Genomic DNA, 22,706 nt, shown 5'->3' with positions numbered 1-22,706 from the left:
GAAGCACTGAAGGCGGGCTGACCCACCCCCAGTGGGAGGAAACCCCCACCCCTCTGACAGTGCTCCAATGGAGCTGTATCAGAGGGGTGGGGGTTTCCTCCCACTGGGGGTGGGTCAGCCCGCCTTCAGTGCTTCAGCCCAGGCCTGATGGTAAGCATTAAATGATTGCACATGTGCAGTTAGAGAAGTTCACATTAAGTTTACCTATAAAGGTTAGAGTGCATGCGAGGTTCATCCTGAAATTTAAACCCCACATTTAAATATCCATAACTTTTTCCATAACTTGTGAGTAGTGTAAGTCATGCACCTGATGGTCAAATAATTTGGTTTATTCTGTACTCGCTTAGGGCTGGGAGATATAGCTAAAATATTATATCTCGATTCTTTTCAAATTATGGATGAATCTTGATTTAAAGCAAATGTACCATCAGGTACATTGCTTTTTAGTTTTTTTTATATGAATAGACTGGCGTGGGGGATGTCAGGGCCACGGTCCTTTTTTTGAATTATGGCCTGTTTCCCCGCGCACAGCGCCAGTATATTCCCGGGCACCGGTCTGGCCTGAAGCACTGGAGGTGGGCCCACGCTTCCCCAGAGTGATGAAAGCCCCACCCCTCTGTGACGTGGCTCCCATCACAGAGGGGAGGGAGGTTTAGTCACACTGGGGGCTGGCGGGCCCTGCCCCAGTGCTTTAGGCCGGACTGGCGGAAATAGACTGGCGCTGTGCGTGGGAACCAGGCCAAAATTTAAAAAAAAAGGACCACAGCCCCCGGCATCCCCATGTCGGGCAATTCATATAAAAGAAATGAAAAGCGATGTACCTGATGGTACATTCGCTTTAAATGGAGATTCATCCATAATTTGAATAATTTTAAAATTTTTAAAGCTATATCGCCTAGCCCTAAGCAAATACAGAATAAGCCAAATTATTTGTCCATCAGATGCATGACAAACTACTCACAAAAAGTTATGGAAAAAGTTATGGATATCTTCTTTCAAATCAACTGGTGTCCGAAAGTTATATAGATTTGTAATTTACTTCTATTTAAAAATCTCAAGTCTTCCCAAACTAATAAGCTACTATATGTCCTGCAGGAAGTGGTGTTTTATTTACATTCAGACACAGTGCTCTATGCTGACATCTCTGTCTATGTCAGGAACTGTCCTGAGCAGGAGAGGTTTTCTATAGGGATTTGCTACTGCTCTGGACAGTTCCTGTCACGGCCAGAGATGTCAGCAGAGAGCACTAAGTCTGAATGTAAATAAAAACACTTCCTGCAGGACATACAGCAGCTTAGGGCAAGTGACTGGCTGAACAGGCATTTCCTGTGTGTTATCATGTAAGCAGAAAGCACTTGGCACCATGGACTGGTAAAGTGAGAAAGTCTTTGGAGGACCAGGAGTAAAAGTATACCCCCCTTCTTCCCACATTGAGCCAACATTCATGATCACAAAACAGAAAGCTGAACATGGTGTCCACTGCTGAAACAGTGAATGCTAAAGCCCAAGAAAGTGTGTCCCATCTATTATACAACTTATTCAAGATTGTAATGTGTGTTATTTAAGTGAATGGCCCCTTCCCCATGTCCCCTCCCCCCCAAGCCGTGGACCCAGAAGTGACACACAGTATACTTATGGAATCACTGTCGGCCCCGGACGCCCAGACACATCAGCTGATGATGCGCTGGAGGGGGGCGGCATGAGGGAGGGCCGGAGCAGTGAGGTCGGCCTCCTGGAGATTATGTCATCGTCCCAAGATGGCAAACGGGATCAACAGTGATTCCCTAAGTATATTGTGCCACACTTCCGGGTTCGGGGGGGGGGGGGGGGGGATGGGGGGAGAGATGACGACATTCACTTAAAGAACACACATTGCAATGTTGTATAACTTTGTAATGTGTGTTATTTTATTTTTATTTTAATCACTCTATTAAATTTTTTCAATAAAAACAAAACAAAACAGATTTTACATAGAAAGCAGGGACCGGCACAACCCGAATCCCTGCCAATATATATATAAATACATTTTCGCACAAGGGTAGATCCTAACCCTTTCACCATACACATATACAAAATAGAACATCCTTATCAAGCCTTAACCCTTAGGGGACAGAGCCAGTTTTTATTTTTGCGTTTTCGTTTTTCCCTCCTCGTGTATATAAGGCCATAGCGCCTGCATTTTTCCACCTAGAGACCCAAATGAGCCCTTATTTTTTGCGCAACTAATTGTACTTTGCTATGGCAGATGTAATTTTTGCCTAAAATGTTCCGGGAAACCAGAAAAAAATTATATGTGTGGTGAAATTGAAAAAAAAAGTTGTTTTTACTCCGTTCGCCCTGGGGTAAAACTGACTCGTTATATATGTTCCTTAAGTTGTTACGATTACAACGATATGTAACATGTATAATTTTTATTTGATTTGATGGCTTGTAAAAAATTTAAACCTTTTAAAGAAAATATATGTTCCTTAAAATCGCTCCATTCCCAGGCTTATAGCGCTTTTATCCTTTGGTCTATGGGTCTGTGTGAGGTGTCATTTTTTGCGCCATGATGTGATCTTTCTATCGGTACCTTCATTGCGCATATATGACTTTTTGATCGCTTTTTATTACAATTATTCTGGATTTGATGCGACCAAAAATGCGCAATTTTGCACTTTGGGATTTTTTGCGCTGACGCCGTTTACCGTGTTAGATCAGGAATGTGATTAATTAATAATTCGGGCGATTACGCATGCGGCGATAGCAAACATGTTTGTTTATTAATTTATTTATTTATATTTATAAAATGGGGAAAGGGGGGTGATTCACACTTTTATTAGGGGAGGGGATTTTGTGTTATTAAAAATAAATTTTTCTTTTACTTTACACATATACTAGAAGCCCCCCTGGGGGACTTCTAGTATATGCACTCTGATCTCTCAGAGATCCATGCAGTATAGTTATACTGCATGAATCCATGAGATCCGTGTTCTATTGCTTTTGGCTGCTGCAGCCAAAAGCAATAGAATGCCGAGCCGGGATCAGCGCCATTACGGCGCAGACCCCGGCCCGGGATGGATGCGGGGATCGCCCCCCCACAATCGCGCCGCAGGGGGGCGATCCCCCCACTAGACCACCAGGGATGGATATGAGCAAGTATTTAGAAGCAGCTGTCAACTTTGACAGCTGCTTCTAAGTAGTTAATTAGCGGGCACAGCGATCGGACCGTGCCCACTAATAGCCGCGATCCCGGGCTACATGCGGCACCTGGGATCGCGGCAGTTCAGAGGGGGGTCGCCGCGCGACCCCCCTCTGAACTCCCATAGCGGCACGAGGACGTTCAGTAAGGTCCTGGTGCAGCTATGGGTTAATATTTATACACATTATCGTTTACTATAAAATCCATACCCCAGTGCCATGTCTCTTTCCATAAAACACAATATTGCCTACAGACAAAGCCCCCCCCCCCCCCCAACCCTGGGGACCAGTGCAAAAAAGAGGAGAGGAGGATAGGAAAATAAGAAAAAAAAAAAAGAAAAAGTAAATAAATAAATACAAAGTAACTAAAAAAATAAATTAAAATATAAACTTTTTTAGAATTACTTAAATACAGGATTCATTTATCGTTGCCATCTTTGCCATATTCTGTGGTGACGTTTCAAGCCAGCTATACTACGTGAAAAATATATTTTTTCGTATTTATATATTTTATCAACCAGTTGTTCCCATTCCTGAATAGCAGGAGCATCTTCCTCAATCCAGTGTCTCATCAAGAATCTTTGCAATGAGCAGTAGTTTTGCTATAATCTCCCGGTGTTCAAGAATATAAATAGTACAGCCCAGAATCAAAGTAAGGGGGTTATAGGGAACAGACACCTTTATGCGATCTCGGATCTTATCGTAATGTGTGTTATTTAGTGGAAACATTTTTTTAGACCGCACTACCCCTTTAACCACCAAGTAAAAGGTCACTACAGCAAATATTCATCCATCCTAACCTCCTCTACCTGTTCTGTTGTCTTGCAGTATAGAAGTACAGTAACAATTTTCAGCAGCCTATTAATTACAAAGATTTCGTAAAGTGTTGGACTCACCTTTGAACCATTCACGGTATCATATTGTATAGTGAAGTTCACCTTCAGTTTGGCGAATATACAGGTTTTATTGGATTCGTCTTTTACCTCCACTTCAAAAGCTTCTGACATCATGAGCCCTGAGCAAGAAAAACAGACAGCGTCAATGACCTGTGAGCCTTTAATAATGTGATAATCAGATGCATCAGCTATAAAATAACATAACTGGAGCAAAGTCCCTCATGTGTTCTCAGTTTATGATTTCACAACTATTCCAGTCCTTCTGTATAGGAGAAGAGGTAGAAAAAGAAACCGGATAAAAACTGCCTCACCATTGCTCTGGCCAAACCCAGCCTTCCTCCTAATGTATATATTGGTAATGGGGTGTCACACATTCCCTGTGCATTCTATGCATAAAAGGCAAACTGGCACGGTATAAAATACTCCTGTCATGCCGCATTTGTGATTTGTTACCACAAGTCAGTGCAAAGTGAAAATACTCCCCTAGTCTTTAGGGGCTAGGTATAACGTGAAAACAAAATCTGACCCTGAACCCCAGGCCTGCTCCCATAATCATGGCTCACTCCAAACCTGTAGGCACATTTCACACTTGCATATAAGATATAGGGTATACTGTCTATGAGCGGCTGACGTCACATTCAGTCAGTCTTCCTTAACCATACCTAAGTGGAACCATATGTAGGTAAGTGCATGTAACTAAATCCACGTGTCCTAGGTGCAGGCTCGGCTTTCTAGTAAAAGTCTTGGCTCTTCCACAGAATCTGTGTTATTGTACTTTATACTATGATGTATGGATTCTATGGATCACCAGCAGCTATGAAAAAAAGCTGCTAGATGCCTCGCTGCACTGTGACTGGATTAACAGCTGGATGTTATACCTGAGTAAATAGAGGTTTATATTATGTTAATGTAATACAACTCCCCTTGCATTATTATAGGGTTAGTCCAGACATAATCACCCACCTGACTGAGTATCAGACAGATAACTATACACTAGGTAATAGGATTGCTTATGCAATCACCCAGTGCCCACTAAGTACTACCCATGGCTCCTCCTATATATTACTTAATGGGGCTGATGGCCAATAGTCATTAGGAATTAGATGGTGGCATCTTACAGGTAAATCAATTTATCTTCTAAATAATTCACTTAATTTTTAGTACATAATTATGGGGCAGCCATAATGCCCGGGCTGTTTTTAACCAGTTCACTTCTATGGGAAAGTTTTCTAGACATGTTGTGCGACCTGCACAGAGGTCCGTGTTCAGGCTGGGGAAGAGGTTATCTCTTACCACTGTCTATTGTAAAAGGCCTGATCATGTCTTATCTATACACAGACAAGATTACAACGAAAGGTGGCAAGGAGGAAACTGACAAGTTCTATACACAACGTCTCAGCTTGGTATTAGACGTCATGGCCACAATGGAAACTACAAGATTCAGAATTATTTTTTATTATAAATTTATTTATTTATTTATTACAATGGATAGTAAGAAAAAAATATATATATATTTATATATATATATATATATATATATTTTTTTAATCTTAATTTATTTTATTTTTTTTTATTTTTTTTTATAATAAAAAGTCAATGGAAAAACAGATGCACACAAATGCATCAATTTTTGTATAAAACAGAGTGCAAAAACAGTGTGAACCCAGTCTAACAAAAACTGGAGGAATTTATTAAGCTGTCTTATAAGATTCTCTCTATTGTCCATAGCAACCAATCACATCTCAGCTTTCAGTTCTGATTATGTTGTGGTAAAGTGAAAGCAGAGCAGTCATTGGTTGCTATGGGCAGAATCTTGCTGTCCACCTTAGGTTGTTATGGGATGACACAATCCCTCCCAGATTCCTGCAGCTACATGGGAAAATTATGGGCAGGGGTCGGCTCACGTACATTGTCATCTTACATCTGCCATGTGATCACAGCCGCAGCTTTTAGTCGTGTACAGCTGGCACATTGTTACAGAGCAGCAGATATATGTATAAAATAATCTATGCAGAAAAAACTACCCTTACTCCACAGCACTCCCTGCTCCCCTGCCGGTCTCTGCCCAACCAGGCTCCAGTGATGATGTATCTACATGACATGTGACCATTGTAGCCAATCACTGGCAGTGATCATCGGTGGAGAAGTAAACAGCACGGCAGCATAGAAGTGCTGGCCTAGGCATGGGGACAGGGAGAGTATTAATTTTATTATTTTATACAATTATCTGCTGTTTTATGGGTTAGTCAACTCCTTTAAGATAAAAAAGATGCCGGGCACAGGTGAAGATGCTGCATCGCTATCAACCATGTATTAAGCCTTTTTGTAACATTTCCTGATGACACAGACGCTCACATAACTTCACTGTAAGTCCAGTCTTAGAAGACAGATAATGACCAGTGTACTCCTCTTTACACCTCATATTCACTTAGTGCAGTTTTTCCCGTGATGTTTCAGAATAAGGGAAAGGGGGAGTTGTGTAAATACTTCTACAGTACCTCCTAACAAAGCTGTCTAGATATACACAATATAAAGATATACAATATAAAATATCTATGGCACTGAACTCTATTTACTGTTAAAGCAGGTTTACCAAGGTGCGGGATGGCATTATGGTTTATTTATATGCACCTGACATACAGCATCCCATAACACTGTACTTATCATCAAGAGGCATTGGGTTACATTAGACCTGCACTGACCGACATCTTATCTCCGGCACCGTCCGCATAGCAGCCTGCCATTCTGCCACCCAGTTTTCTAATATCAGCTACTTATAATAATGACTGAATACATAAAGGTTTCAAATATTAAGGGGGGGAAAACCTCTCAGACCATGAGAAACTACAGTAAAAAGCTGTCCTTTCAGAGAGGAGAGCTATCAGGTTTCTGTAAGGGCATGTTCACACAGGGCAGACGTTAGGGCTGGGCAATATTGGCCTAAATCAATATCGCGGTTTATCGCACATGTAGCTGCGGCAACAATAAATCAACGATAATTATGACACGCCCCTTTTAGCAAACCACACCCACTTGCCATGCCAAACTGGCGATATTTTGATAAGAAAAAGTAAACTGAACAGCAACCCATGTTTAGTCTATTATTATTATTACTATTTGTCATTATTAGGGGTCTCAGCAGAGACCTGGATGTGTATATACAGGTATACAGCCTCTACAGGATGTGTATACACAGGGGGTCATTTAGGAATACATGTGTATAACTATATGGGGGGGTGGATAGGTGTATATGACTATAGGGGGGGGGGGGATGGATTGGGGTGCATTACTATACAGGAGGTACATTGGGATAGAAGTGTATGACTATATGGAGGTGGATCGGGGTGTATTACTATACAGGAGATACAGAACTATACATGGGAGTACATAGGGATAGGGGTGTACGACTACACAGGGGGCACATAGGGATAGGGGTGTATGACTATACAAGGGGCACATAGTGATAGGGGTGTATGACTATACAAGGGGCACATAGTGATAGGGGTGTATGACTATACAGGGTGGCAGACAGGGGTGTATGACTATACAGGGGAGGGTGGACAGGGGTGTATGACTATACAGGGGGGGATAGGGGTGTATGACTATACCGGGGGGGGGGGGGGCAAGATAGGGGTGTGTTACTATACAGGGGTGTATGACTATACGGGGGGGGACAGGGGTGTATGACTATACAGGGGAGGGTGGACAGGGGTGTATGACTATACAGGGGGGGATAGGGGTGTATGACTATACGGGGGGGACAGGGGTTGTATGACTATACGGGGGAGGGTGGACAGGGGTGTATGACTATACGGGGGAGGGTGGACAGGGGTGTATGACTATACGGGGGAGGGTGGACAGGGGTGTATGACTATACGGGGGAGGGTGGACAGGGGTGTATGACTATACGGGGGAGGGTGGACAGGGGTGTATGACTATACGGGGGAGGGTGGACAGGGGTGTATGACTATACGGGGGAGGGTGGACAGGGGTGTATGACTATACGGGGGGGGACAGGGGTGTATGACTATACGGGGGAGGGTGGACAGGGGTGTATGACTATACAGGGGGGGATAGGGGTGTATGACTATACCGGGGGGGGGGGGGGGGGGGCAAGATAGGGGTGTATGACTATACCGGGGGGGCAAGATAGGGGTGTGTTACTATACAGGGGTGTATGACTATACGGGGGGGAGGGGGACAGAGGTGTGTTACTATACAGGGTAGGGATGGGCGATTAATCGAATTAATTCGATTAATCGTCCAGAACGTTGAAATCGATTAGATTTTTTGTGAAAATCGTAAATTCGATTTTCACAAAAAATCATTTCGGGCTGCTGTGCCGGAGAGGAGCTGAGAGGAAGGTGGGTTGCGGTGCGGGCCGGCGGGAGAGCCGTAGAGGGGCGGTGTGGGTGAGCGGGGAGAAGATGCTGGGTGGCCAGGCTGGAGAGGGGCGGTGCGGTGCGGGCCGGCGGGAGAGCCGTAGAGGGGCGGTGTGGGTGAGTGGGGAGAAGACGCTGGGTGGCCAGGCTTTAGAGGGGCGGTGCCGGCGGCCTCCAGCCACTGACAGCGCCGCCGCTGACCTGCCCCCGCCCCCTCCACTGAGCGTCCCGCTCTCCTCCCGGCCAGACATGGAGGTCCCGGGTCTGTGGAGGAGGAGGCCGCAGGGCTTACAGTAGGTGGTGATCGCAGCGCTGCAGGTCCTGGAGCTATACAGCGGGATGAGGGGGGGGGCTCAGTGCAGATTCCCCATTCCCGCTGTATAGCTCCGTGACCCGCAGCGCCGCGATCACCACCTACTGTAGTCCCTGCGGCCTCCTCCTCCACAGACCCGGGACCTCCATGTCTGGCCGGGAGGAGAGCATGTGTGCGGAGGTGAGAGGAGGAGGAGATGTATGTGCCCTCCTGCTCCAATCACCCCCAGCTGCACCAGTCACCCCTCAGTGTCCCCCCCCCCAGTCCCCTCAGTGTCCCCCCAATCACCTCAGTGTCCCCCAGTCCCCAAATGCCCTCAGTGTCCCCTCCCAGTCCCCTCAGTGTCCCCCCCAGTCCCCAAATCCCCTCAGTGTTCCCCCCAGTCCCGTCAGTGTCCCCCCCAGTCCCCTCAGTGTCCCCCCAGTTCCCCAATCCCCTCAGTGTCCCCCCAGTCCCCTTCAGTGTCCCCCCAGTCCCCCAATCCCCTCAGTGTCCCCCCCAGTCCCCTTCAGTGTCCCCCCCAGTCCCCTTCAGTGTCCCCCCCAGTCCCCTTCAGTGTCCCCCCCAGTCCCCTTCAGTGTCCCCCCCAGTCCCCTTCAGTGTCCCCCAGTGTCACCCCATTCCCCCTCAGTCTCCCCAGTCACCCCTCATCTATACCTCCACTACTACACCCCTTATCCACTAGACCTCCACTACTACACCCTACGTAGATGAAGGCACAAACATTATTTCCTATACTATATGGGGGCTCTGTTACACTGGAAAGCAATACAGTTGTTGTCTGAAATATCATTAAAATAGTATCTGATGCTGCAGGGAGAAAATGTTCTGTTTATTTAGCAAAAAAAGAAAAAAAAAAGAAAAAAATCGAGATTTAAATCGAGAATCGTCCAAATTTTTTTAAAAATCAAGATTTTATTTTTTGCCCATATCGCCCAGCCCTAATACAGGGGTGTGTGACTATACGGGGGGGGGGGGGGGGGGGGGGGGGGATGGGGGGACAGGGGTGTATGACTATACGGGGGGCACATAGGGGTAGGGGCGGATAGGGGTGTATGACTATACAGGGAGGAGGACAGGGGTGTATGACTATACGGTGGGGACAGTGGTGTATGACTATAAAGGGGGGGGGGGGGACAGTGGTGTATGACTATAAAGGGGGGGGGGAGACAGTGGTGTATGACTATAAAGGGGGGGGGGAGACAGTGGTGTATGACTGTAGGGGGGGGGGGGAGACAGTGGTGTATGACTGTAGGGGGGGGGGGAGACAGTGGTGTATGACTGGGGGGGGGGAGACAGTGGTGTATGACTGTAGGGGGGGGGGGAGACAGTGGTGTATGACTGTAGGGGGGGGGGGGACAGTGGTGTATGACTGTAGGGGGAGGAGGGCAGGGGTGTATGACTGTAGGGGGAGGAGGGCAGGGGTGTATGACTGTAGGGGGAGGAGGGCAGGGGTGTATGACTGTAGGGGGAGGAGGGCAGGGGTGTATGACTGTAGGGGGAGGAGGACAGGGGTGTATGACTGTAGGGGGAGGAGGGCAGGGGTGTATGACTGTAGGGGGAGGAGGGCAGGGGTGTATGACTGTAGGGGGAGGAGGGCAGGGGTGTATGACTGTAGGGGGAGGAGGGCAGGGGTGTATGACTGTAGGGGGAGGAGGACAGGGGTGTATGACTGTAGGGGGAGGAGGGCAGGGGTGTATGACTGTAGGGGGAGGAGGGCAGGGGTGTATGACTGTAGGGGGAGGAGGGCAGGGGTGTATGACTGTAGGGGGAGGAGGGCAGGGGTGTATGACTGTAGGGGGAGGAGGACAGGGGTGTATGACTGTAGGGGGAGGAGGACAGGGGTGTATGACTGTAGGGGGAGGAGGACAGGGGTGTATGACTGTAGGGGGAGGAGGACAGGGGTGTATGACTGTAGGGGGAGGAGGACAGGGGTGTATGACTGTAGGGGGAGGAGGACAGGGGTGTATGACTGTAGGGGGAGGAGGACAGGGGTGTATGACTGTATGGGGAGGAGGACAGGGGTGTATGACTGTATGGGGAGGAGGACAGGGGTGTATGACTGTATGGGGAGGAGGACAGGGGTGTATGACTGTATAGGGGGGCGGACAGGGGTGTATGACTGTATGGGGAGGAGGACAGGGGTGTATGACTGTATGGGGAGGAGGACAGGGGTGTATGACTGTATGGGGAGGAGGACAGGGGTGTATGACTGTATGGGGAGGAGGACAGGGGTGTATGACTGTATGGGGAGGAGGACAGGGGTGTATGACTGTATGGGGAGGAGGACAGGGGTGTATGACTGTATAGGGGGGCGGACAGGGGTGTATGACTGTATTGGGGGACGGACAGGGGTGTATGACTGTATAGGGAGGAGGACAGGGGTGTATGACTGTGTAGGGGGGCGGACAGGGGTGTATGACTGTAGGGGGGGGGGGAGAGTGGTGTATGACTGTATGGGGAGGAGGACAGGGGTGTATGACTGTATGGGGAGGAGGACAGGGGTGTATGACTGTATAGGGGGGCAGACAGGGGTGTATGACTATACAGGGGGGGGGGGGGGGGGAGATAGGGGTGTATGACTGTATAGGGGGCGGACAGGGATGTATGACTGTAGTCCCCTCAGTAACAGTACAGGGCTGTAACATAGGAGGAATGGATGGGCTGCAGCTGGCAGGATACCACACACAGCTATAACAGGGCTCCAGACTAAAAAAATTTACCTAGGAGCCATTGGCTCCTAACCTGAAAAATTTAGGCGCCAAATAGAATATTTGGTCGCCAACATTTTAAAACATGTAAAATTAATGTTATGTTAAATGGGACTTACTGTGTGCAGAGGCCACAGCAGCATCCTCCTTTAGATTCTTTCTTTTCTTAGGCCCCGTTCCCACTGAGGAAAGGTAGCGGAATTCCGCGACAGAATTGTCCGCCGCGGAATGCCGTTAGCCTCCCGCTCATAATGGGAGTCTATGGGAGGCGCGCGCTCCTGCCCCGTCCGCGCTGAAGAATGAACATGTTCATTCTTCAGCTCGTATAGAGCAGGAGCGCGCGCCTCCCATAGACTCCCATTATGAGCGGGAGGCTAACGGCATTCCGCGGCGGACAATTCCGTCGCGGAATTCCGCTACCTTTCCTCAGTGGGAACGGGGCCTTAGTTTGAAAACGTTCAACATGGAAACTTGCAACTTGACAACCATATACAGTCTGACTCAGTGCTTCAGCTTCACTTGGCTAGCCTTTTAATGAGGCTTACTCTTCTGAACTTGAACTTAAAAGCTTGCAACTTGACAACAATATACAGTCCACTAGAATGTGTGAGGTGGTCTACAAGTCAGGTTCTGAGTCAGTGTATATACATACAGACACTGAGGGAAGTAGTACTGTGCAGTGTATACATACAGACACTGAGGGAAGTGGTACTGTGCAGTCTATACATACAGACACTGAGGGAAGTGGTACTGTGCAGTCTATACATACAGACACTGAGGGAAGTGGTACTGTGCAGTGTATACATACGGACACTGAGGGAAGTGGTACTGTGCAGTGTATACATACAGACACTGAGGGAAGTGGTACTGTGCAGTCTATACATACAGACACTGAGGGAAGTGGTACTGTGCAGTCTATACATACAGACACTGAGGGAAGTGGTACTGTGCAGTGTATACATACAGACACTGAGGGAAGTGGTACTGTGCAGTGTATATACACACACACACTGAGGGAAGTGGTACTGTGCAGTGTATATACACAAACACACTGAGGGAAGTGGTACTGTGCAGTGTATATACACACACACACTGAGGGAAGTGGTACTGTGCAGTGTATATACACACACACACTGAGGGAAGTGGTACTGTGCAGTCTATACATACACCCCCCCCCCCCCCCCCCGCACGGACTACCGCACCTGGCCGCCATCACAACAGACACTACCAATCAGCTGCCCAGGCCGCGGTCCCCCCACACAGATTAGTGGCCGGCCGCCACCCCTGCCGTCCCTCCGGTTGTACTCACCCACTATCCACAATCTTGGTGCCGCTGGGGTGCACTTGAAGAACCGCCGGGTGAGCAGAGGCGGGAGAGAGGCGCTGGAGGAGTGTGGCGCCTCTGAGGCCGTCCGTCCAATGAATGAAGGACGTGCGGGATGACGTCACTGGAGAAGCGTCCGTCAATCCAGCACGTCCATCATGCATTGGACGGACAGCTGCAGAGGCGCCACGTGCTTCGGTGCAGCGTGCGGAAGTCCTTAAAGAGACAGCCGCCGCCGGGGCCAGTCGCAAATGGCGCCCAGATTAATAAATCTGGGCGCCATTTGCAAGATATCAGTCGCATTGGCGACCATTTTGGTCGCCATCTGGAGCCCTGTATAAGTTATCCTGCCTGCTGCAGCCCATTATTCCTCCTATGTTACACTCCTGTACTGTTACTGAGGGGATGAGATGACAGGTCAGCTGCTCCCAAGTGCTGCTCCTCCACCTTCAGCTCAGACATGGCCGCGTCCCTGCACACACAGGACAACGTGTGCAGCGCTCGCCGGCCGGGTGGGTGGGTGGCGGGGGCTCGGACAGCACAGTTCCGTCGTGGATTTACCTGTAGAAATAATCGGGATGAAAGACAAAGAGCATTGCTGTCCTGTGTGGCTGTACATGTGTGATCGGCACGTGACGGGACAGAGTTTCACTGACTGACTGATAAAGACCATTTATTATATCACAAACAAATTATCTGAGACGACAATAACCATGTGCCAGGTATTTCCAGCTCGGTATTTATGGCATAACCACAGGACATAAAAGTCTGATAGATGGCGGTCCAATATCATCTACATGGACAGGAGAGGTCCAGATAGGCAGCACCACATTCCTCGTACATTACAATAGAGAAGTGGCCGTGTTTTCACCATTGGTTGCCTGAACTGTGGTCACTAGCTGACAACAATATAAGTGAATGGGGCCATGCAAGTATATAAAAGAGGAACAGTGCCCAACACAGTACGTCCATATAGCAACCAGTGGGGGTTCAAGCACTCGGACCCTCTATATGACATTTCACTTTAAAGTGTCACTGTCGGTAAAAAATTTTTTTGCAGAAATCAATAGTACAGGTGATTTTAAGAAACTTTGTAACTGGGTTTATTAGCCAAAAAATGAATTTTTAATAATGAAAAAGCAGTCTGTCATCATGGTTTTCCTATGGAGAGAGGGAAATGAGGCACCAAAACAGGACAACAAAGAGTTAATTTACAGCTGGCTCTCTCCTCTGACAGTCACCACTGACCGCTCTGACCTCTGAATAGACCTCTGAATAGCTCCCCCGCTGTGTAATCCTTTGTTCTCTGCTGCCAACTAATCTCCCTCCTCTCTTCATAGCACAGACCGGACCGGATCAGACTGATAAAAAAAAACAGTCAAGATTTCCTCATTCTGAGCAGTGGATGACAGAAAGGAGAGAAGGGGGGACCTGGGAAAAGGCTTTTTAAATGCAGATAATGGCATGTTTGCCTAATTAACCCAATTACAAAGTTTATTAAAATCGCCTGGACTATTGATTTCTGCACAAAAAAAAAAAAAAAAACTAACTACAGTGACACTTTAAGAATAAGCATACCTGAATGCGCTTCAGATGGATTAGACTAGAACCCATGAGCAGTGGACTAGAGAAGGGGAAGTGCACGCCTGAGTACACATAGAAACATAGAAGATTGTCAGCAGAAAAAGACCACTGGGTCCATCTAGTCTGCCCTTTTAGTATTTTCTTTCTTATTATCTTAGAATAGATGTATGTTTATCCCAGGCGTGTTTAAATTCTGTTATTGTGGATTTACCAACCACCTCTGCTGGAAGTTTGTTCCAGGTATCTACTACTCTGCTTCTGATCTTTCCCCCAACTAACCTCTCACTGTGTCCTCTTGTTCCTGAGCTCAGTTTTTTTTTTTATACTAAAAACACTCCCCTCTTGAACCTTATTTAGTCCCTTAACATACTTAAAGGTTTCAATCATGTCCCCCCTTTCCCTTCTTTCCTCCAGACTACAGATTCAAATCCTTAAGTCTTTCCTGATATGGTTTAGGTCTGACACCCTCCACCATTTTTGTAGCCCGTCTTTGGACCCGTTCTATTTTATCAATGTCCTTTTTTAGGTGAGGTCTCCAGAACTGGACACAGTATTCCAGATGTGGTCTCACCAGAGCTCTATACAGCGGGATCACAATCTCCCTCTTCCTACTGGTTATACCTCTAGCTATACACCCCAGCATACACATAAGCTAAATGGTAGATTAACCAATCTTAAGATTGGATGAGTGATGTGTGCGGGATTGTCCTGACAAGTGACAACATTCCCAGTATTCTTTTTCTGGGGGACAAAAGTGGGTGCAACTTATTGCTTTACCCCAGTAGAGAACATGCATGTTTGGCTGGGCTTGGATGAGTATAGGGCAGTAGGGTACAGCAGCTGTCAGGTATTAAAGACAACCCATCATTACTTTCATGTGGGCACGGGATGGTTTCCCCAATAGGACCCCCCCCCCCCCTTCCTGCCAGAAAGGATAGATCCTGCAAAGAGATGGTAAACCTGTAATCTTATACTCTAGGGATGGCAGTAAGCAAGATAACATGTCACTCAGTTTTCCATATGATTTTTTTTATATTTTATCCCCAGAAGAGTGATGTCTGAGGAGCCCAGCACGCAATAGCTGAATCAGGTGGGGTCTCCTGTACAGTACAGGGCGCAGTAAATGCTGACTCTATTACTACACATTACATGGAAAGCTCCCAACAGGAAATGCATTGGATAGACTGTCAGCGTCCCTGTCCATCAGCAAACTCTTCTAGCACCTGTTCTATGGACCTAAAGCAGAAATAACTTTCCATCATCATCACTCCCCACTATCCATCACCTCCTCCTGTGTCCCATATGTATCCTACATCCTGTCTGCTTCTCATCAGGGACAAGCTTGTAATTCCTAATGTCACAGACAGGAATAAGAGAAACATGACTGAAGCTGCACAGCCATTTCAGGTGATAGGAGAACTACTTGTACAAGATGACTGACAGGAAGTCCAAAAATAGGTCTGCCCCTGTGGTCACAACTCCTTCACACTACCCCAGGTCTGAGAAGCCTTAGGTGAGTGATATCGGCTCCATATGCCATGTAGGTGCCGCACTGCTCTGAGTGGACTCACAGTCACTTGTGATTCATAAGTCCAGTCCATTGGTAGAGGCAAACTGGTCCTCTTCCTGTCCTTATACATGACCCTGTGTTTTACCTCTCACATTGCATCTATGGGACCATAGATAGGTGGTAGTACGACCACACTCTACTGGTGTCCCCCAAACACAGGTAAAAGATCTTGTTTAGTCAGTGCTGAGCTGTCCCTTTCTAATTCTGATTTATGAATATTAAAATGTTCCTCAAGTAAAACAAACAAACAAAAAAAAAAGCTAAAACATGGACATATTCAGTCTCCCCGATGCGCTGCAAACTCTCTCACTGCAGGAGACTGGCTCAATAGACTTAAAGGAGAAGTCTGGTGGGGGCAAAAAAATGATTTTTGCTGGGGGTGGGGGAACATAATAAGGAAGGTATATTTAGCTGCGCAACGGTACGTTCCGCTCCTGGACCCCCACCAGCAGTCTTCATTACTCCCCTGCAGCCACGTCACAAGCTGGCTGACAGATGCCCCGCTCAGCCAGTTAGTGACTAGGGCGGGACACTGCTGCAGTAAATGATTGCCTAAGCGGGCTAAATCCCACCCGTTTGTGACGTGTCAGCCGAGTGTTGACCTGAAGCTGGGAGAAGATGACATTCAACGCGGTACAGGTGCCCAGTGATGTGGCGTAGCACAGGCACGGGGGCCGGTAGGCGTACTCTTTTTTTATGTTCCCACTGCCAGTAATGTTTTCCCCTTTGGCCTGACTTTTTCTTTAAGGAAACCTCAACCAGTAAAGACTTTTCACACATCTCCAGGACATTTACAAAGTTTATTTTTTGTATTTTTAAGGGACAGAGCCCATGACCTTGTGCAGGATAGCTAAAGGGCCCCTCCACTTACACAGATCATGTGCTTGTTCCCATTTATTATGCTGCATACGTTGACCTCGTTGGACTTGTTTTTACTACTTCTTTAACACTTTTTTTTTTTTTAAGAAATGCCCCAGGTTCTGTCAAAAAGAAAACCAACAACCCTCTGCTAATGCCATTCAGCCCGCACCCAGCCCTCTCCGCTTCCAATGCCATACAGACCCTACAGGATGTGCCAATCACCGGCCACAGTGGTGACCTCAGTCACTATCAGCTGAGCGGGCAGTTCCTGCGGGGTTGGCACATCACCAGGGGACCCAGGCAGATGGGGTATTTTTTTAATATTTTGTCAGCACCCGGGGAATTTCTATGAAGTGTTTAACCCTGAACAACTTTTATAATAAATTACGCTGGAGTCAGGTGCCCTGAGGTGAGAACAGCTGAATGCAGCCGCCTTTGCACTGTACCAGGGGAAATCCACAGCACATAGGAGGAAAGGCCGCAGCTTGGGGAGGTCTCCATTCTAGACAATCTGCACAAATTATTTCTGCAGTGTGTGAATGGAGCACTGTATAACAACATACATCAATTTACTGTAAGCGATTGGCGATTTTATTCTGACCATGATTACTCTTAGTGCGACATGGTGTTACTGTATCAGGACCAGCGGAAGATCCTCCTGTCTGACATCAGGTGTCATTTCTCATATTACACAGCTACTGCACTTGTGTCATGGCGGTGACCTTGGTATTATTGTGGCACTGCATAGCGGGTATTGGGCACAGTTCTATATCCCCATTATGGCATTACTGTAAGCGATTGCAGATTTTATTCTGACCATAATTACTCTTAGTGCGACATGGTCTTACTGTATCAGGACCAGGGACCTGCCGTGGATCCTCCTGTCTGACATCATGTGCCATTGCTCATATTACACAATTGCTGCACTTGTGTCATGGCGGTGACCCTGGTAGTATTGTGGCACTGCATAGCGGGTATTGGGCACAGTTCTATATCCCCATAATGGCATTACCATGATGTATAGTGCTATTATATGGGCAGTAATACACTGCAGAATTATGTGTCACAGCTCATATTACATAATCAGCAGAGAAGAGCAGTGTAGTACTGCCCATATAATAGCACTATACATCATGGTAATGCCATTATGGGGATATAGAACTATGCCCAATAGCCGCTATGTAGTGCCACAATACTACCAGGGCCACCACCATGACACTAGGTAGGGGATTAAAGTGGTCCCTACGGGGTAGGATGGATGGGACCCCTAAAGGCTTACACTACAATCCGGCATCCTGACCTGCAGACACCCAGGAAAGCTGTGTGCCCCCACTGTAAGGGCAGCCATTGGACCCCCAGCTCTCCAGGAGGCAGAGGGCAGGTGAGTGACAGCAGCCCGCATCTGCCTCCTCTATCCGGCCCCTTGTAGGCTCTATGGATGAAGGCTCCCAGCAGCAGCACAGGGCCTATGCGTAAGGCGCTGCCCCGGTCCCTGCCCACCATCCCGGACCGCTCCCCCGAGTCTCTACGTACCCAGGCCGAGCAGGCAGACGATCACACCGCACAGGTAACGCGCCATCTCCGCACCTGAACCGCGCCGAGCCGCAATCCTCCTATACCGCTGTCGCACTGACTGCAAGAACACAGCGCCGTCACATGACAGCCCCGGCCTCGCCCACCGCCTCGGCGTCAGCCCTAATCTTATGGTTCACGTGAGCGGCAACTGCCTGGGCGGGAGGATTTTGTTTTAAATATTTCACATCTTAAAATCTCTCAGAAAAATACCCGAATCTATTGATTAATAAGGAGTACCCAGAGACCCATAGCTGGGTGTATTACAGTATACGGAGACGTGTGACCGCCGGTCTAGGCGGGAGATGCGGGAGGCGACGGCAAACAGAAAGTAGCGTCAGTTACCGTAAATGCTGAGTCAAATCAGCTTGTGATGAGAGGTCCGGGAGGGCAGCGCATTGTGTAACACAATAGACGGCTCTGCTACCTGCCCTGTGATATGTGACTCCCGGAATATGGCGGCTTAAAGGGGTCACCTTACCGACTCTACTGATTCCAAACCAGCCACCATTAGGGGGCCCTCACAGGGGTACCAGAACTGGGGTAAAGGAACAGCGGAGTAGTTCTGCCTGGCAGCCAATCAGCTGTTAGCTCTCACTTTCAGAGACCCAGCACCAACCTAATCGGCCTCACAGAGAAACCAGTGACCATTAACCATTTAAGGACTGGGCCAATTTTCGTTTTTAGGTTTTTGGTTTTTCCTCCTTGTGCATAAAAGGCCATAGCACTTGCATTTTTCCACCTAGAAACCCACATGAGCCTTTATTTTTTGCGTCACTAATTGTACTTTGCAATGACAGGCTGAATTTTTGCATAAAGTACACTGCGAAACCAGAAAGAAATTCAAAGTGTGGTAAAATTGAACAAAAAAAACGTATTTCTTTTATTTGGGGGGACTGTGTTTTTACACCATTCGCCCTGGAGTAAAACTGACTTGTTATATATGTTCCTCAAGTCGTTACGATTAAAACGATATATAACATGTATAACTTATATTGTATCTGATGGCCGGTAAAAAATTCAAACCATTGTTAACAAATATACGTTCCTTAAAATCGTTCCATTCCCAGGCTTATAGCGCTTTTATACTTTGGTTTATGGGGCTGTATGAGGTGTCATTTTTTGCGCCATGATGTGTTCTTTCTATCGGTACCTTGATTGCGCATATACGACTTTTTGATCGCTTTTTATTACAATTTTTCTGGATTTGATGCGACCAAAAATGCGCAATTTTGCACTTTGGGATTTTTTTGCGCTTACGCCATTTACCGTGCGAGATCAGGAATGTGATTAATAGTTTGGGCGATTACGCACGCAGCGATAGCAAACATGTTTATTTATTTAATTTTATTTAAAACCTGGGAAAAGGGGGTAATTCAGACTTTTATTAGGGGAGGGGGCTTTTTACTTATAACAACACTTTTTTTTTTTTTTTTTTTACACATATACTAGAAGCCCCCCTGGGGGACTTCTAGTATATACACTTTGATCTCTCATTGAGATCTTTGCTGTATAGTTATACAGCAAAGATCAATAAGATCGGCATAAGATTTGCTTTCGGCTGCTGCAGCTGAAAACAAACGAGTGCCGAGCCGGGGACGGCGCCGTCTTGGAGCGGTCCCCGGCCGGCAGCAGCAACGGAGATCGCGATCTCCTCCACTAGACACCAGGGAAGTGCTGCAGCCAGTAATCGGATGCAGGTGTCAGCTGTACGTCATGCGTCCTTAAGAGGTTAAAGGGGTATTCCACTCAAACATAACTTTAGATATGTTGCTGCCCCTGGTGAGGCTAACAATTCCTTCCATAGTTTTTATTATCTATTCAGTCTCCTTTTCCCAGTTCTGAGCTGCTGCTTTCTGCTAAAGCATCTGCAACATTGTAGCTTCTTTGTAATGCTGGGAGGATTATATGGAGGCTCCTCTGTAGGCCGGGTTCACACTGAGCAAAACTAGCGAAATTCCGCGCCTCCCATAGACTCCCATTATGAGAGGGAGGCTAACGGCATTCCGCTAGTTTTGCTCAGTGTGAACCCGGCCATACTCATTACCTGTAGTAATGGCCCCTGTTTGAACTTGTTATCAATATAAAACACACCTGTCTACAACCTCAAACCCTCCAATACCCTCCAAGTGTCATATATAAAAACAGGTGTCCAACAAGGTATATATGTTGCCGTGAAATGATAGAATCCAGGGATCACATCACTAGGGATTTAATCAAATCCCCGGAAATTATAAAATGAACACGCCGTTCCATTATTTTCCTAAGGATTTGATCAAATCACTGACCCCTTTTAGGGAAATGATGGAATAAACGATTGCGGAGTCACCCGGCTCTATGTTTGGCGGCAGAGGCGGACGGGGGAGCAGAGCAGTACACCTCCCCGGCAGGCATATGGTGGCGGGGCAGATGCGGAGCAGAGCGGCGCACTACCCGGCAGGCTTGTCGCCAGGCAGACAGGAAGCAGAGCGGCACACCTTCCGGAAGGCATATGGCGGCGGGGCGGATGGGGAGCAGAGCGGACAGGCTGGGGGAGCAAAAGGCGTGTAGCAGGCGAAATGAGCGGAAGGTGGAGCAGAGAGGAGGCGGAAGGGGAGCAGAGCGGCACACCTCCCGGCAGGCATACTGCGTTGGGGTGGACGGGGAGCAGGAGGTATGTCGCAGGATGGGGAGCAGAGCGGCATACCTCCAGGCGGGCAGCAGAGCAGACAGGCTAGGGGTGCAGGAGGCGTGTAGCAGGGAAAATGAGCAGGGAGGCGGACGGGGAGCTGAGCGTCACACCTCCTGGCAGGAATACGGCATTGGGGCGGATGGGAAGCAGAGCGGACTGGCCGGGGGAGCAGGAGGCATTTCGCAGGGCGGGGCAGACAGGGAGCAGAGCGGCACACCTCCTGGAAGGCATTATGGCGGCGGGGCGGATGGTGAGCAGTGCAGACAGGCTGGGGGAGCAGGAGGCGTGTAGCAGGGAAAGTGAGCGGAGGGTGGAGCAGAGAGGAGGCAGATGGGAAGCAGAGCGGCACACCCGGCTTTGATCAAATCCCTGATTCTATCATTTCACTGCAACATATACACTCACCGGCCACTTTATTAGGTACACCTGTCCAACTGCACGTTACCACTTAATTTCTAATCAGCCAATCACATGGCGGCAACTCAGTGCATTTAGGCATGTAGACATGGTCAAGACAATCTCCTGCAGTTCAAACCGAGCATCAGTATGGGGAAGAAAGGTGATTTGAGTGCCTTTGAACGTGGCATGGTTGTTGGTGCCAGAAGGGCTGGTCTGAGTATTTCAGAAACTGCTGATCTACTGGGATTTTCACGCACAACTATCTCTATGGTTTACAGAGAATGGTCCGAAAAAGAAAAAACATCCAGTGAGCGGCAGTTCTGTGGGCGGAAATGCCTTGTTGATGCCAGAGGTCAGAGGAGAATGGGCAGACTGGTTCGAGCTGATAGAAAGGCAACAGTGACTCAAATAGCCAACCGTTACAATCAAGGTAGGCAGAAGAGCATCTCTGAACGCACAGTACGTCGAACTTTGAGGCAGATGGGCTACAGCAGCAGAAGACCACACCGGGTGCCACTCCTTTCAGCTAAGAACAGGAAACTGAGGCTACAATTTGCACAAGCTCATCGAAATTGGACAGTAGAAGATTGGAAAAACGTTGCCTGGTCTGATGAGTCTCGATTTCTGCTTGAACATGACAATGAGTTCACTGTACTCAAATGGCCTCCACAGTCACCAGATCTCAATCCAATAGAGCATCTTTGGGATGTGGTGGAACGGGAGATTCGCATCATGGATGTGCAGCCGACAAATCTGCGGCAACTGTGTGATGCCATCATGTCAATATGGACCAAAATCTCTGAGGAATGCTTCCAGCACCTTGTTGAATCTATGCCACAAAGAATTGAGGCAGTTCTGAAGGCAAAAGGGGGTCCAACCCATCACTAGCATGGTGTACCTAATAAAGTGGCCAGTGAGTGTATATGTAAAACAAGGATTGGCCCACATCATGGCATCACAACCCCATGACCACACAAAAACTTTAACCCATTAGGGTCTCAATATAAATTATACAAACAGCTTATAACAAAAATAAACAGACAACACAGGAGATGATTTTAAATAAGATGCGGGATAATGCTATAAAAAAAAAATCTGGTAAAAAAATATTAATGACAAATTTAGTTTAAAGTGACACTGTCACCCCCTATTTGCATTCTGACTGCTCTCCACAGGTGTAAAGGGTAAATGTTACAGCTTTCATTACTTATTTTATATCACACCTTATGGTGCTTGTTCTGGT

General features: G+C 47.6%; 1 protein-coding gene across 3 annotated transcripts in view; it reads right to left on the bottom strand.

The window, feature by feature from the left end:
• LAMP2 (lysosomal associated membrane protein 2) overlaps window positions 1-18,473 on the bottom strand; it is a 39,715-nt gene extending 21,242 nt beyond the window's left edge. For 2 of the 3 annotated variants that reach the window (XM_069986682.1, XM_069986685.1), the window contains exons 1-2: window positions 18,355-18,473; window positions 4,077-4,195 (exon numbers count right to left, since the gene is read on the bottom strand). In XM_069986682.1, coding sequence (XP_069842783.1) covers window positions 4,077-4,195; window positions 18,355-18,400 — 165 coding nt within the window. In that variant the 5' untranslated portion in view covers window positions 18,401-18,473. The remainder of the gene's footprint in view (window positions 1-4,076; window positions 4,196-18,354) is intronic. The other variant, XM_069986684.1, reaches the window with a different exon arrangement.
• Between the last annotated feature and the right edge of the window lie 4,233 nt (window positions 18,474-22,706).

Source organism: Dendropsophus ebraccatus, chromosome 10 (assembly GCF_027789765.1).
Source record: "Dendropsophus ebraccatus isolate aDenEbr1 chromosome 10, aDenEbr1.pat, whole genome shotgun sequence".
Taxonomy (NCBI): domain Eukaryota; kingdom Metazoa; phylum Chordata; class Amphibia; order Anura; family Hylidae; genus Dendropsophus; species Dendropsophus ebraccatus.
This window is presented reverse-complemented; position numbering and strand designations above follow the sequence as displayed.